The following is a 14,037-nucleotide window of genomic DNA, read 5'->3' on the forward strand; positions in this document are numbered from 1 at the left end:
CCCGAGACCCACCAGTAAGAATGTGCGGAAACGTAAGAAACCCCCTGTTCCGGACGACTCGCCGTCAGATTGGGCGGGTCGTACCAAAGTCGAACTAGCTAAATTGCAGCGAGAAGACCCCATGATTGGCAGGGCGATTCATTACTTGGGGCGAGAAAGACGTCCCACTGACAAAGAACTGGCGAACGAAAACGTAGACACGGGGCGCCTCTTAAGACAGTGGCCCCGGCTTCATTTAGAGGATGACATCTTGTTCCGATTCGTGTGGGGACAGGGCCGAGCTGATATGTTTAGACAGTTAGTGACCCCCGCCTCTTTACGGGTCGAGTTCCTCGACGCTCTACATGACAGGTATGGGCATATGGGCGTGCCCAGGACCCTAGCGTTGGTGAGGCAAAGGTTCTATTGGCCGAGTATGCAATCAGATGTGACCACGTGGGTTAGGACGTGCGAACGTTGCTGTTTAAGGAAGACGCCGGTCCCACACATCAGGCCCCCATTAGTTAACATAGAGGTGTCAGCCCCGTTGGAGCTGGTAGCGATGGACTTCCTAACCTTAGAAAAGTCGTCCAGTGGGTACGAACATGTATTGGTAATCGCGGACTGCTTCACCAAATACGCCGTGGCGGTTCCTACTAAGAATCAGACGGCCGTAACCACCGCCAAGGCCCTGTGGAAGCACTTTATTTTGCCGTATGGGTTCCCCCAACGCTTGCACTCAGACCGAGGCGCGAATTTCCAGTCTGAGACCATCCAAGAACTCTGTAAGCTCTATGGATCCGTTAAAATCTCAACAACTGCGTATCACCCGATGGGTAACGGTCAGATTGAGCGCCTAAACCGCACTCTGCTAGACTTGCTAGGGACGTTAGAGAAAGATCAGAAGCGACGCTGGCCTGAATACATATTTGAGTTGGTAAGCGTATACAATAATACCCCCCATAGCAGCACTTCGTACAGTCCGTACTTCATGATGTTTGGGAGGCACCCTCGACTGCCTATCGATTTAACCTTAGGGTTAGATCCGGAGGAAAGTGACGGGGAACCGAGCCCCGATGACTGGGTTAGAGAGCACCATCAGAGGTATTGTTACGCGTACGCCCGGGCGAAAGAATACTTGGCTCGGACCGCCGCCGCGCGTAAGAAGATGTTCGATAGGACAGCCAGAGAGGCCCCATTACTACCAGGTCAGAGGGTGCTAGTGAAAAGTAAATGTAAAGGAAGGAAGAAAATACAAGACAGATGGGAAAAGGTCCCCTACGTGGTTAAAGAGCAGCCCAACCCAGACATACCGGTGTATGTCGTACAATCAGAAGACAGTAAAGGTCCGATACGGAAGCTACATAGAGACATGTTAACACATTGCCTCTTTGGGACGGGGCCCAGTGCGCGAGCAGAGCGTAGAGCTAGGAGACTACGCGCGAGGGCAGACGCGACAGAGTCCCAAATTAATGATTCAGCGGGAGGGGATACAGAGGAATTTGGTTTTTGTTTATTAAATCCCGGCTGGTTCCTTGCAGACGAAGAACCGAGTAATAATGCGGTCAATCCAGAGTTAGATAGTCAAAACGATGTCACAACCGCCACAAGTCAGGGAGAGGTGAGCTTAAGCCCTCCCGCTGAGACCTTGGCGGGCGATAATGCAGAAGGACAGGCCTTGCCATCTCGGGGCGTGACCCATCCTTCATCGCGTAGAGATGGAGAGGCAGCGCCAGCAGTTTTATACGTGCCCCAAGTAGAAACTAGTAAAGAGGTAACATCTGGTGCCCCCACCGAGGTCACGGGAACTCAGGTGAAACGCTACCCAAAACGATCGAATCGAGCCAAGCCACCAAATTGGTATGGTAACCCGGTCTTAATGGCTGTATATGCCACGCCAACTGTAATTAGACGCCCCAGTGAATTTGTTGTACGATATGATCGGATGACAGATACAGTAGAGATACAGTCGCTGTAGGAGGCGTGTCCATGATGTATATACCGTGAATAGAATTAGATTCCGTACGCGAGGAAGTCTGGTTTTACTTAGCTAGTTTCAAGTTTAATCGAAGGAGGCAACTAATCATAGCAGTATTAACTCCGTTGCCTAGAGTTTCAAATCGGAAGTTATTCGCCCCGGGGTCGGGATGTTAGCCGAATACGTTTTACGTTTGCATTTCCTAACTCAATAGCAAATAGTAGGGGTTGGAGAGCTTGACCCTCATTAGAGCCGACGCCAAGAGGAATGTAGATTTGACGTCGAGATAGCCTCGTGCTTGGCGAACCGCCAAAGCTATTATAGTTGGTTTTGTAGTTTTAATACGAGTGCGACAGGAAATTAGATGAGTTCAGAAGTTGGAGAAATGTTGGGTAGGAGGAAGCCCAGACGCTCCAAAGTTTATGTAGGAGGAAACCGAGACACTCCGAAGTTAGTGTAGGAGGGAACATTGACACTCCGATGAGTTGACCTCGGGCGACCGCTGTGATCTCTTCCAGTCGACACTCCTGACGTGGAAGGTAGTCTTCCCTGACTAGCTAGTGCGTGTAGTCCCACAGCTGACAGCTGTGGGCGTGACCAAATCGGGGCACGTGCAGCTGGCGGGTGGGGTCCTGACACCGAGGGAGGGAGGGGATTATCAGGGGTGGGTCCTGAGAGGAATACGCTAGGCCGCTAGCAAGTGTGAAACCGATTTCACAGGACACAGAAGTATTAGTTGATGAGAAATGTGGAAGAATTCAATTGGACACCCAATTGACGCGACTTTTATCGCGCGACGCCGGGCCATTCATCTGTCGTTCCAGGGTGACAAGCCACACCGGCTCCATCCGTGGTGTCACGTTCCGTGACCTGTCAGTCTCATCAGGGGTCACGGGCGGACACCCAAATGGTGATGGATATGGTCCAGTAGGAAGTCCGTCAAAGCAGGGGGGTAGTCATTGCCCAGAGAAGGAGGGCAGTCGAGAAGAAGCGAGACTACGAAAAAAAGAGAATTAAAACAGTTTGGCCAGAGTGGAAGGCCAGCAGGACCCGCTGTCTCGGGATTTAGATGTAAACAGTCGGTATCGACGATCTATAGTTAAGATGACTAGTTTGATAAGTTGAACACCGGTAGTTAGGATATTAAGTAGTGATTGTTTTAATAAAAAGACCCAGACAGTTTAATCATAGGCACGTAGCGTTGGTAGGAATGGCATTGGACACCCAAGGCCGTCTACAGTCTGTGATAAGGCAGCTGGCGCCAGCTTTGCACCTGTGAGCCAACGTTCTAGTATACAAGTAGGCGAACTAGTTGATTTGCTATTTTTGTTGGACCGGGTTGGGGAATCGCATTGTTTGCTCTGTCTCTTCCGCATAGGTCCACCGCCTCCGGAGTGGCACAGTCATGGGAAGCTTTCCGAGCCAAAGCCGTGGCGGCGGTCGTTCTACTGAGGGCCGAGTCGTCGCCTCCACTCCGATACTGAACGACCTCAGACCGGCAGCCGACGAGAGTACAAAAGGGCGCCCGGAGAAGAACCTCGAGGCGGCCGAGAGGAACAGGGTAGCCGGCAGTGACTCTCCCGCACGTGGACCGAAACACGGGCCCAATGGATCGTCGGGAGGAAGAGCGATCCCAAGGCCCCCCACCACTTGAAGGAGAGGACGGTACTCTATTCGAAGACCACGATGTGCGTGGGAGGACTGAAGGAGAGTATACCGCGATCGGCCGTATGAACGCGATGTGCGAGGAAGCCCTCCAGGCACAAGAGACTGAAGCCGTTGCACTACCAGACCCGGCCTGGGTGAATGCCTTTGAACACAACCGACAAATAAAGGCCGCCCTAGAGCAGTTCCGTCGGGGTGCACGCCGGATCCAGAGCCGGCTACTGATGGAACTGCTACGGTGCGTTCCGAGCCCGCACCCGTGCATTCACCAGCTGATGATTATCGACGAATGGGGACACCAGGACGATATCGTAATCCGGCCATACCCAGGGTACCCGCCTGGAAGGGGCGAACGCTTCGACTATTGCGCGGAGATTGCGAAGCTGGAACAACAAATTTACGACGAGAAACGCCTACTCGCGGACGACGAGCAGATCATCCGACACACCCTCAGGCAGGTGGGAGGAAGGCGAGTCCATCCAGCGTTGTTTGACATCATGTATGGGGTGGGCCCAGGCCTCGTACCCGGAGTAGGGGGTACGGGTGAACCCGACGGAGACAAATACTCCCCACGCAGAGGCAGGCGCAAGGCCAACAGGGGCGGACGCCGCCCCAGACCAATGAACGCAGGTCCAGGTGGAGTAACCGCTGCACGTATGCCGATGAACACTGGCCCTTGGGGGATAAACGATGTGCCGATACTGACGAACGCTGTTCCGGTAAGAGCGTGTGCTGCTCCGGTGCTGGACCAGTCCCAGACGGAGGTACAAGAACGCCGCTATGAACTTGAACAATACAAACCTGACTGACTCTGGGTAAAAAAAAAAAAAAAAAAAAAAGTTAGAGTAGCACCAATGGTTGTATTAGCGTAGGGAAGTATAGAGTGGGGTATCCGGAGTGTATATAGGATGGGTCACTCCCAGGGGGCCGCGACCCTGCTCCACCAAATCAAAGGTCAGCTCATGTTACGAAAATCCCACGTAGGTAAGTTTTAGTTAAGTTATTTTTATTTTTATTGTGTGTTAACCATGATGGTACCATTTAAGTTTAAAGAGTAAGGGATAGCCGGCACGTACGCGCCTGTAACTTTTCCCTCACCGGTACCACGGGATGAAGGTATTGAAAACGACCCGTCCTTGGGTCTAGCATGCCCTTTTCTTGCTGAAGGCTGTTGTTGTATTGTGACTGTGGGGAGCCCCTGTAGCAGGGCAGCACTCCCTCCTCGAGTATCTGTCGCATGAGTGACATGGGTGTTTATGGTTGTCCACTTTCTTCACGAACGGGCCTCTTCTTCTTTATTTACGCGTGAATTATTGTAACGAAATTGAATGAGTAGTTACTGAGTTTTCGATTGCTACCTTAGGAACGGTCGCAGTTGATACGGGACTACGTTAAAACTATCGATTTTGAGGCAGGAGTTACGTACCTAAAGTCTTGTAAGGGGGTCTCCGCCTCTCCCCACCGTAAAAACGCGACTTATGTCCCGTTTGATTTGAAAATGCAGGATGAATTCCTGTGGTAATTTCAAGGTCGTCGAATGCTGCGATGCCTGTGATGATGGCATTCTTCGCCTGGCGAGCATCTTCGGGGAAGTAAACCTCCCCGCGTAACGAAATGAAAAAAAAATAGTGGCTAAAGAACCACCTCATAGATATGACGACCACAGGCAACACCGGCACTGCCTTGTTTCCCTTGTAGCGTGTGTCGGGCGCCTTCGAACGTTGTTTCAGTAATGCCTGCAAACGTGAATTGTACTGTTCCCACCATTTCGTGGTCGGGTAGGCACGGTTGGGCTTCTTTATCGCCGTTGATATTAATGTCTTTGCGAGTTTCGACAGGAATCGTCTTCCTGCTCGGTGGCGTACTTGCTACCCTCCTCGGGTTGACTCCATTTTCCAATAATTCCCTCGCGGCTAGATAACAGTATAAGGTACTAATGTAGACCTTCCTCGGGTTGACTCCATTTTCCAATAATTCCCTCGCGGCTAGATAACAGTATAAGGTACTAATGTAGACCTTACGAAAGTCGCTGTACTTGTCGTGTCAGTAGAGAGGGTTGGAAATTCTAAAGGTTGAATGAAGTGTGTATAGTGCTCAAAAATGATGTCTCTCTGTTGATTTTCTCGGAGGTTGGTCCCTCTGAGTTTGAAAAGCTGGTTTGAGAATCTCAAGAAACCAGACATAAAGTTTTTATCTTCAACGTTAGCCATGCATTTCGGTAGAATTGCCGAGTAAGTTATCTTCATGGCACTGCTTGGGGACTCGGTCTCCATATGTGATCGTAGGTTATCAATGTATTAGAATGTACCCATATGTTATTCGCATTATCTTTGTTTAATTATTATTCTTAGTACTACAACCATGTATAACCTCATTTACTGTGGTTTCACTGTTGTAACGGAATTTGAGAGGTCATAGCGTCGGGGACAACGCTATAATTCAGCAGGGGGGTGTAAGGATAGATTTAGTGAGATAGTAGGGTTACTTCCGCAAGTAACCGTGAAACATTGTTATTCTCTAGAGTGGCCGGGAAGCAATGATTACCACCAGACCAGCGGGTCGAGCACCCCTGTAGTGAATTAGCTTTGGAACTCGTCGGCCCTACTGTACTCGGGGGATCGACGGAGATAGTTAACCTAAGAGGTTGTATGTCAAGGGAACATATGTTATAGAGGTCACGGGACCTGTCACTTGTACTTAAGAAGCTGCGACGGTAGCACTTGGGAAAGCCCCTAGCGTTCCTTGTTTGTTTTGGATATCAACTACTTGTCGAACACTGCTCATGCTCAAAAGACGTTGACTGATATTATTGATTATTGCGAGGACCAAATTGGGGAAGTCCCGTATCCCACATTTACCGGTTGCAAAGGACACGAACCCATCACCAATTATCCAAAGGTTGGGGCCAAATTCACTATTAATGGGACTTTTATTAGAGGAAAAGCGAGTTAACCACGATTTCTGCTTCGAAATGTCCGTCAAAACTGACAGTAAGAACTCAAAATGATAAATGAGAAATACCAAAACCGATTTATGTTGACCAATGGCCGATTGCATTTTATATCGTTTCGGACCAAATTTGGGTGGAGGCGGACACCAAAATCTAGGAAATAAAAGTTGGGAAACACTTAGCAAAAACGAGAGTTTTTGGGCCTAAGGGCCACACACTGCCTCGCCTGAAGAATCTGTCAACGACTTGAGCAGTTCTGGAACTTTATAGGAATTACATCCTGCTTTCCCTGGAGCTACCATACCGCAGAGACTTTCTGGAACTGTCGGTGATGACTGAATAAATCTCGGTGATCGAACATTTTGCGGGCCCCGGCCTTTCACTCGAGTCGACACAGCAGGTGGTGGCTCTAGAGACTTTGTCCTAGGGCCTCCGTGAGGATCGTCAGAGAGCAGACTACTCCTGGCTACCTTACACATGTATGAGCTATTCTGGTGATACACCTTTTAAAGATAGCTTATGCATGTCCAGACTCCATGCTGTCTTTGCTGTGAAGGTTATTAAAGCTTACCTTAGACGATCTGTTGTGGCATGTCACTGCTAAAGTGGTGTGTTTCTGATGTCACTGCTGGAGATAGAAGGGTCATTTTGTGAACAAGATCGACGGAGTTCGTCCGAAGATTTAGACTGGGGTAAGTCCTTATACTGTTATAGATTAAATCCAGTGTAGGATACTGTAAATGCAGAAACTTTCGCGGTGGTTTAATGTTTAATGTTAACATTTTCCCATGGCAGTAAGAGACTACAGTGCATGGCACTACCGCGAACTTCAAACCACCGCGAAAAGTCCTTTTTCCCGATACCGCAAAATTAAATCCTCGCGAACTTGAATGCATTTACAGTATAAAGTGTCAGCAATTTTTCCATATAATGATCTGTTGTATGTCCCAACCAGGCCAGGAAACGCCAGGTGTACATTCAATGTATCTTGAAGAAACGTATGGAGGCTGCATGAGGGAGTTGGAGCTGTTGATGGACAGCTTCAAACCCGACCAGTAAATTCCTGTACATGTGACTCAGCTGTTTTATGTCCCACATCAGGCCAGGAAACGCCAGGTGTACCTGGAAGAGACTTACGGAGGCTGCATGAGGGAGTTGGAGCTGTTGATGGACAGCTTCCGACCCGACCAGTAAATTCCTGTACATGTGACTTAAAGCTGTTTTATGTCCCACAACAGGCCAGGAAACGCCAGGTGTATCTGGAAGAGACTTACGGAGGCTGCATGAGGGAGTTGGAGCTGTTGATGGACAGCTTTAAACCCGACCAGTCCGCCCCGCCCAGGAGAAAAGCTTCGGGGAAACAGAAGGACAAGGGCAAACCGACCTCTCCGTCCGTCGTCCTGGAGACGCTGAGACACGCCCTCATCAGCTACCAGAACAGGCTGGACACCGCGCATGACGAGGTCAGGTTTCTTTCTTGTGACTTTACAGACAATGTGCTTTTCTTAAAATAACAAGAAATTGGACGCACTAAGGGACCTGACGATATTTACCGGGGGGGGAGGGCTGGTGCATAGGTGGGGGGGGCCAATGAAAAATTTTTTGAGCCGAGGGGGGGGCCATTGAAAAATTTTTTGAGCCGAGGGGGGGGCCATTGAAAAAAAATTGCCTTAGGGGCCTTGATAAATACAAGCAAAATGTGCCCCTGAAATGCAGGAAATGAAGTTTCAGATGGTCAAAATTTTAATTTTTCTCTGGACGTCCCTTGCGACGGCTTGCGCCTCCGGCGCACACAACACTTCGGCACTCGTTGCCATCAAAAATCTCTTCCTCTGACAGAAAATTGTCATTACATTTAGCATAGTCTACCAGCGAAATTTATCCCTCAAAATGCAGAAAATCGTGTCTCAGAGGGTCCAAACTTCATCATTTGAATGACATTTCTCCAGACCTACCTTGTCACGGCTTGTGACGGCTCGTGCCATGCCCGGCGCTCGAAATCGTGGAAATACGTTGGGGGCGTAGTCGCCCTCAAAACCATGTGAAGTTCTAATAGAAAGGCTATTAAACTTAGCTTAGTCTGCCAGCAAATTTTGCCCATCAAAATTTAGGAAAGATCGTTTCAGATATGCAAGATTTCCAAATTTTCCCGGGGGAGCATGCCCCGGACCCCCAAGGATTACGTTGATATAGTTCGCCCTCCCCATACTGAGACTGAGAAATTTTCTGCAGCCGCCTCTGTCGTGTGATTCCATGTTCACACGAAGTTTAAGACAGCTATAGAAACTAAAATTGGTATGAATATCAATCCTGCGTGCATCTGTTCTTTGTATACGGAATGGTTCACGGACGGCAACGGGATAAAACATTACGATGGTTACTTTCGTGACAGCGGGCTCTCTGCAGCATATGACGTATTCATGGTGGCGCCGAATTTTTTTGGCCAGTTTGGAGGGTTGCAATTGGGCCAAAATAACTTCCCTTTTTGGAAAAGATTGAAGCCATTCCTTGAAAGCAGTGGTTCATTAACGATATCCGCTTAAAAAGGAACCCCAAGGTTTTTTCCCCAACTAAAAACATTAAATTTACAACATTAATTTGTTTTCTTTTGTGTAAATTTCGTACATGTGTAGTAGAAAAGATCGCCTTGGATTACAGCCCCTCCCCGCCCGCTTTTCTCTTCGTTGATGTGGTCGCATAAAATCCACATTTTTTTGCCTCACAGAATGCGGGAAATTTCGTTTTAGAGGGTCAAAAATATCAAAATTTCCCGGGTAGCATGCCCCTAACCCCCGAGACCGGTCGGGCCTTCGGCCCTCCGATCCCTGGACGGCCTTTAACAGCTAGCCGTCGGTCTGGCGGAAACGCTCAGTTTCGTGATCTTGCGTATTAAACGTTACCAGAGACTTTTTCACGTAAATCGGAGAAGTGATATCAGACAAGGTAAGTCTTATAACCGTTGCAGCGTGAGTGTAACAACATCAAGTGCTACATGTTTGTATATATGTCATCAAAATGAAAACTCGGCTGTTGTAAAACTTTGGGAGATAACATATGCCCCAGCAGGACTCCAACGTGCGTAATTTGTTGACGCGCGGGTCTTGACACCCCGATCGTCGTCACGTTCAAACAACGCTACCGCTATTGTTATTGCTATATTATTTAATGACAGACTGTGTGTAATGGAAAAGGCAAGGAAAAATTTGGGGGGGGGGGCCATTGAAAAATTTTTTGGGGCGGGGGGAGGGCCATAGAAAAATTTTTGGGGGCGTGGGGGGGGCCATTGAAAAATTTTTTACCAGACCTATTTTGCACCAGCCCTCCCCCCCCAGTAAATAACGTCAGGTCCCTAGACACCCTTACACTAGAGAGAAGATCCTCTGATCACATAGCATGAAATTCTGATTGACCAGTGATGCCACTAGGTCATTTGTGGTGACAGTCTTCTACATGATTGTACTGTGACCTCTACGACAGTAATTTTGCCCCTCAGGATACCTTAGAATGCAATATACTGTTTTAACTTAAATCTAAAATTCTCGAAAACTCTGTACCATGGAAGATGGATGCCCCTGTAACCCCCAACAATAGTTGCACCTATGTCACTTACCGCAACTCGAAATTTGGACCCCCTATAATAAAATCCTAGCTAAAATTCTGACAGACATGTTGGTACATGTAGTTGCGCTGTTTCAAATCACACCATTTGTGGTCACGTAATATGGAGAATATTTGTAAAATATTAATATATAAAATACCGACTAAGTTGGAAACCATTTATATGCCATGTTGTTAGCCAATCTTTCAAACAGCTACTTGTGAAATCTACTGTTGATAGATTCAGAAGCCACTTTGTATCCGATAACCTCTGTACCTGGTCTACTGCATGTAAGTGCACCTCCTGCCAGGATTTAAGGGCTCGGTAGTCTGATTGATTGTTTATGTCGTTTAGTATTAATCTTAATCTGCTGTATTTATTGTATTTTCATGTCGGGGCGAGGGCCAGTAAAGGTGTCACCACCTGTTCCTCCGCCCCTTCCACTTGTGGTGAATTTTAATAAACAAATAAACAAAAATCCTCTTCAAGCTGGTCACCTGTCCAAAATGGTCACTGTCATCTGGTCCCCCAGGTGACCGTCTTGACCAGGATTGACTGTACTTAGTCTATACAGTACTATGATTTTCAAGGTACATGTGAATATCTCTCAGTATTAAGGTAGATGATTATGTACTGGTTCTTTTCAAAGTACATTGCTATCTAGTGATTTTGCCAACCTGAAGAAACTATTCATGAAGCTTATGATCAGTCTTTGTTACTTACAGCTGGACAAGCTGAGGAAGAGTTATGAGAAGGTGTCGTCAGAGAACGAGTCGTACAAGGATACGGTGTGGTCCAGGAGTAAGGCACTGGAGGTGAGTACTCTCACAAGTACAGGGAGTTTTCTCAGATAACAAAACTTAATCCTTAGTAGGCAAAGTAAAATGAAAAGGTCCCATAGCCTTTTATTTTGAGGCCTTAGGGACACTATGTATAGGGCACTGTTTTGGAAGACGGAGTCCAGCCCTCTCCTCCCACTGCCTTTTACCTACCCAACTGAAGTACATGTAAGATACCCATTATTACACTCCAGTGAGGAAAGTCGTGTTAAAGGCCTTTCCCAGGCTCAGGGCACATCTTGGCAGGAATGCCATGAACCACACAAATTGCTTTGAACCACAACAAATTGCTTTCATCTTAGGGGGGATTTTACACACAGACCGCAACATTGTCACGCTCGTCCGTAAACAAAAAATGCGTTAAAAAAAGTGCTTGCCAGAAGACCTGTCGTCAATCAGATATTTATATCTATTTGAGACAAGTTTACAGTATATTTCTACATTGAATGTCCTTCAGGAGACCCAGGCGACCCTCACCAACACGAAGAAGGAGCTTTCCCGCGTGCAGAACGAGAACTCGGAACACGAGGCCGCACTAGCCTCGCTGCACGCAGACATGGAGAAGGCCATGCACAGGCTGGACCAGGAGAGAAAGAAATGTGATGAACTCAACGATGAGGTGGGGCTTTTTTGTTTGTTTGTTTGTTTGTTTGTTTGTTGACATGGAGAAGGCCATGCACAGGCTCGACCAGGAGAAGAAGAAGTGTGACGAACTCAACGATGAGGTGGGGCTTTTTTGTTTGTCTGTTTGTTTGTTTGTTTGTTGACATGGAGAAGGCCATGCACAGGCTCGACCAGGAGAGGAAGAAATGTGATGAGCTCAACGATGAGGTGGGGCTTTTTTGTTTGTTTGTTTGTTTGTTTGTTTGTTTGTTGACATGGAGAAGGCCATGCACAGACTCGACCAGGAGAAGAAGAAGTGTGACGAACTCAACGATGAGGTGGGGCTTTTTCGTTTGTTTGTTTGTTTGTTTGTTGACATTGAGAAGGCCATGCACCGACTCGACCAGGAGAGGAAGAAGTGTGACGAACTCAACGATGAGGTATGACATTTTCGTTTGTTTGTTTGTTTGTTTGTTGACATGGAGAAGGCCATGCACAGGCTCGACCAGGAGAGGAAGAAGTGTGATGAGCTCAACGATGAGGTGCGACATTTTCGTTTGTTTGTTTGTTTGTTGACATGGAGAAGGCCATGCACAGGCTGGACCAGGAGAGGAAGAAATGTGATGAGCTCAACGATGAGGTGGGGCTTTTTTTATTTGTTTGTTTGTTATGTTTTTCATAACCAGTGAGAGTAACATCATCTCTCATAATTCCAGCATACAATTGTATGCACCGCACGCTACACGAAAAAAGGATATATATCTAAAATCTGTTTACAAACTGCCACATGAGAAGCAGACATGAATTTGAAATTTGAAATTTCAAGCTTTGTTATGTTTGTTGATGTATGGCGTAAACTCTTGCAATAATGATTGTATTCGCTTTTTCCTTCTCATTACAGATTCAGAAGCTGACAAAAATCTACAAGAACGAGAATGCTGTAAGTTAGCTTTCCTGTCTTTTGAAATAATCCATAACAATCACAATCACTCTGACTTCAAGAAAATCTTAAAGCTATTTGCTGAGCAAAGTTAGCTTAATGTTACAAAGTACAATGTAGAATCACAAGTAAATAACTCAAACTTCAAAGGGATATCATCACTCCTTCACTAATTTTGAGTGCCTAGTGGCAGACAGGGTAGCAAGTTTCCTTGCTGTTTGACTAGCAGGGTAGAATTTTACAGGGAGGGGTTGCCAGCCTTTCCCCTCTCGTTATGGTCTCATTGATGAGTTTCTTCTTCCCATAAACTTCTATCTTATAATTCGTGGTTTAAATGGTCGCGTTGATAATGAAGCTACGTGAAATTTTGGCAGATTTTTCATTCTATGTCGAGCACATTTACCCTTTATCGTGGGAAAAAATTGCCAACATAAACTAAGCATAGGAACTTTTTTTATAGCAATTAAACTACGATTAGTCAATCCCCCAAAAAGGCACTTTTTCGCTGCTAGTGTACAACCGCACCACTCAGAACACACGACTGTGTACCTCCGACCTAGCACGCGGCTGCAAAACTTTACCTGCTAATTTCTTCAGTTACAAACAAGCTTTCACCAATCTAACTTTTGAGATCAGTTCCGCTGGCTAAAAGGGAATTTCTCACCGCTAAAAACATACGTCCGTGCAGCCGTTTATTTTTTGGCTCAGATCTATTTTAGGGTCCCCACTCGGAGTAATACATCAATAAGACCTTAAATGTGCATGAAACGCCTCCTCCAACATGGTACCCCCTTTTACGTCCCGTCAGTACAGCCCCAACCGAGGTGCCCTATCCAGGATGGAACCAGGGTCTCCCAGTTACTAACTAATGGAACTCAGGAGCTCAACTGTGAGGCTGCTACCAGTTGAGCTACAGGAACATGATCATGATGCTGATCAATGAATCATGTTTTTCTAACAGCTTCTATCGGAACAACTGTTCCTGTGGACAGCCTACACCCACAATCTAGACTTGTGGATACCCTCCCATGGCCATAGCTTGCCATGACACTGGTGAAACTAACATCAAGTTGGGATGAAGTTAAGCAGGGCTCAAAATTCATTCTTTTTTTGGTAGGAGGTGAGCTGGCACGTCTAATACAGTCTGTATAAAGATTTAGGTACACAAAAAATTGGGTGCATATTGTAGAATAGAATGTTAGCAAAACAGTATCAAACCTTATTGCCTGTTTATAGCTTGAATCTGAAATCACATATTTAGAATTTCAGCAAAAAATAGAACAAACTTTTTAGACATTTTCCTGACAGTTGAAATTTCAAGACCATACAAAATAAAATATACTTCCGAAAATAGTTTCATCAGGTTGGTAGAATATAGGATAAAGGAGAAATTCTTTGTACACAACCAGTGGGTACTTACATAGCTTAAGTTTCGATGTTTATAAGAAAACTTCGTCAGAGCTTCTTACTGGAGTTCTGCTTCTC

At 46.7% G+C, this 14,037-nt stretch overlaps 1 protein-coding gene across 8 annotated transcripts in view; it reads left to right on the plus strand.

Moving 5' to 3' along the window:
- Positions 1 to 14,037, plus strand: part of LOC118409292 (coiled-coil domain-containing protein 171-like) — a 51,862-nt gene that overhangs the window by 20,462 nt on the left and 17,363 nt on the right. For 7 of the 8 annotated variants that reach the window (XM_035810194.1, XM_035810189.1, XM_035810191.1 and 4 more), the window contains exons 13-16: positions 7,811 to 8,035; positions 10,896 to 10,985; positions 11,467 to 11,628; positions 12,514 to 12,552. In XM_035810194.1, coding sequence (XP_035666087.1) covers positions 7,811 to 8,035; positions 10,896 to 10,985; positions 11,467 to 11,628; positions 12,514 to 12,552 — 516 coding nt within the window. Of the gene's footprint in view, positions 1 to 7,810; positions 8,036 to 10,895; positions 10,986 to 11,466; positions 11,629 to 12,100; positions 12,155 to 12,513; positions 12,553 to 14,037 lie in introns of all 8 variants that reach the window. The other variant, XM_035810190.1, reaches the window with a different exon arrangement.

The sequence above is a fragment of the Branchiostoma floridae genome, chromosome 2, assembly GCF_000003815.2.
Source record: "Branchiostoma floridae strain S238N-H82 chromosome 2, Bfl_VNyyK, whole genome shotgun sequence".
Classification (NCBI taxonomy): domain Eukaryota; kingdom Metazoa; phylum Chordata; class Leptocardii; order Amphioxiformes; family Branchiostomatidae; genus Branchiostoma; species Branchiostoma floridae.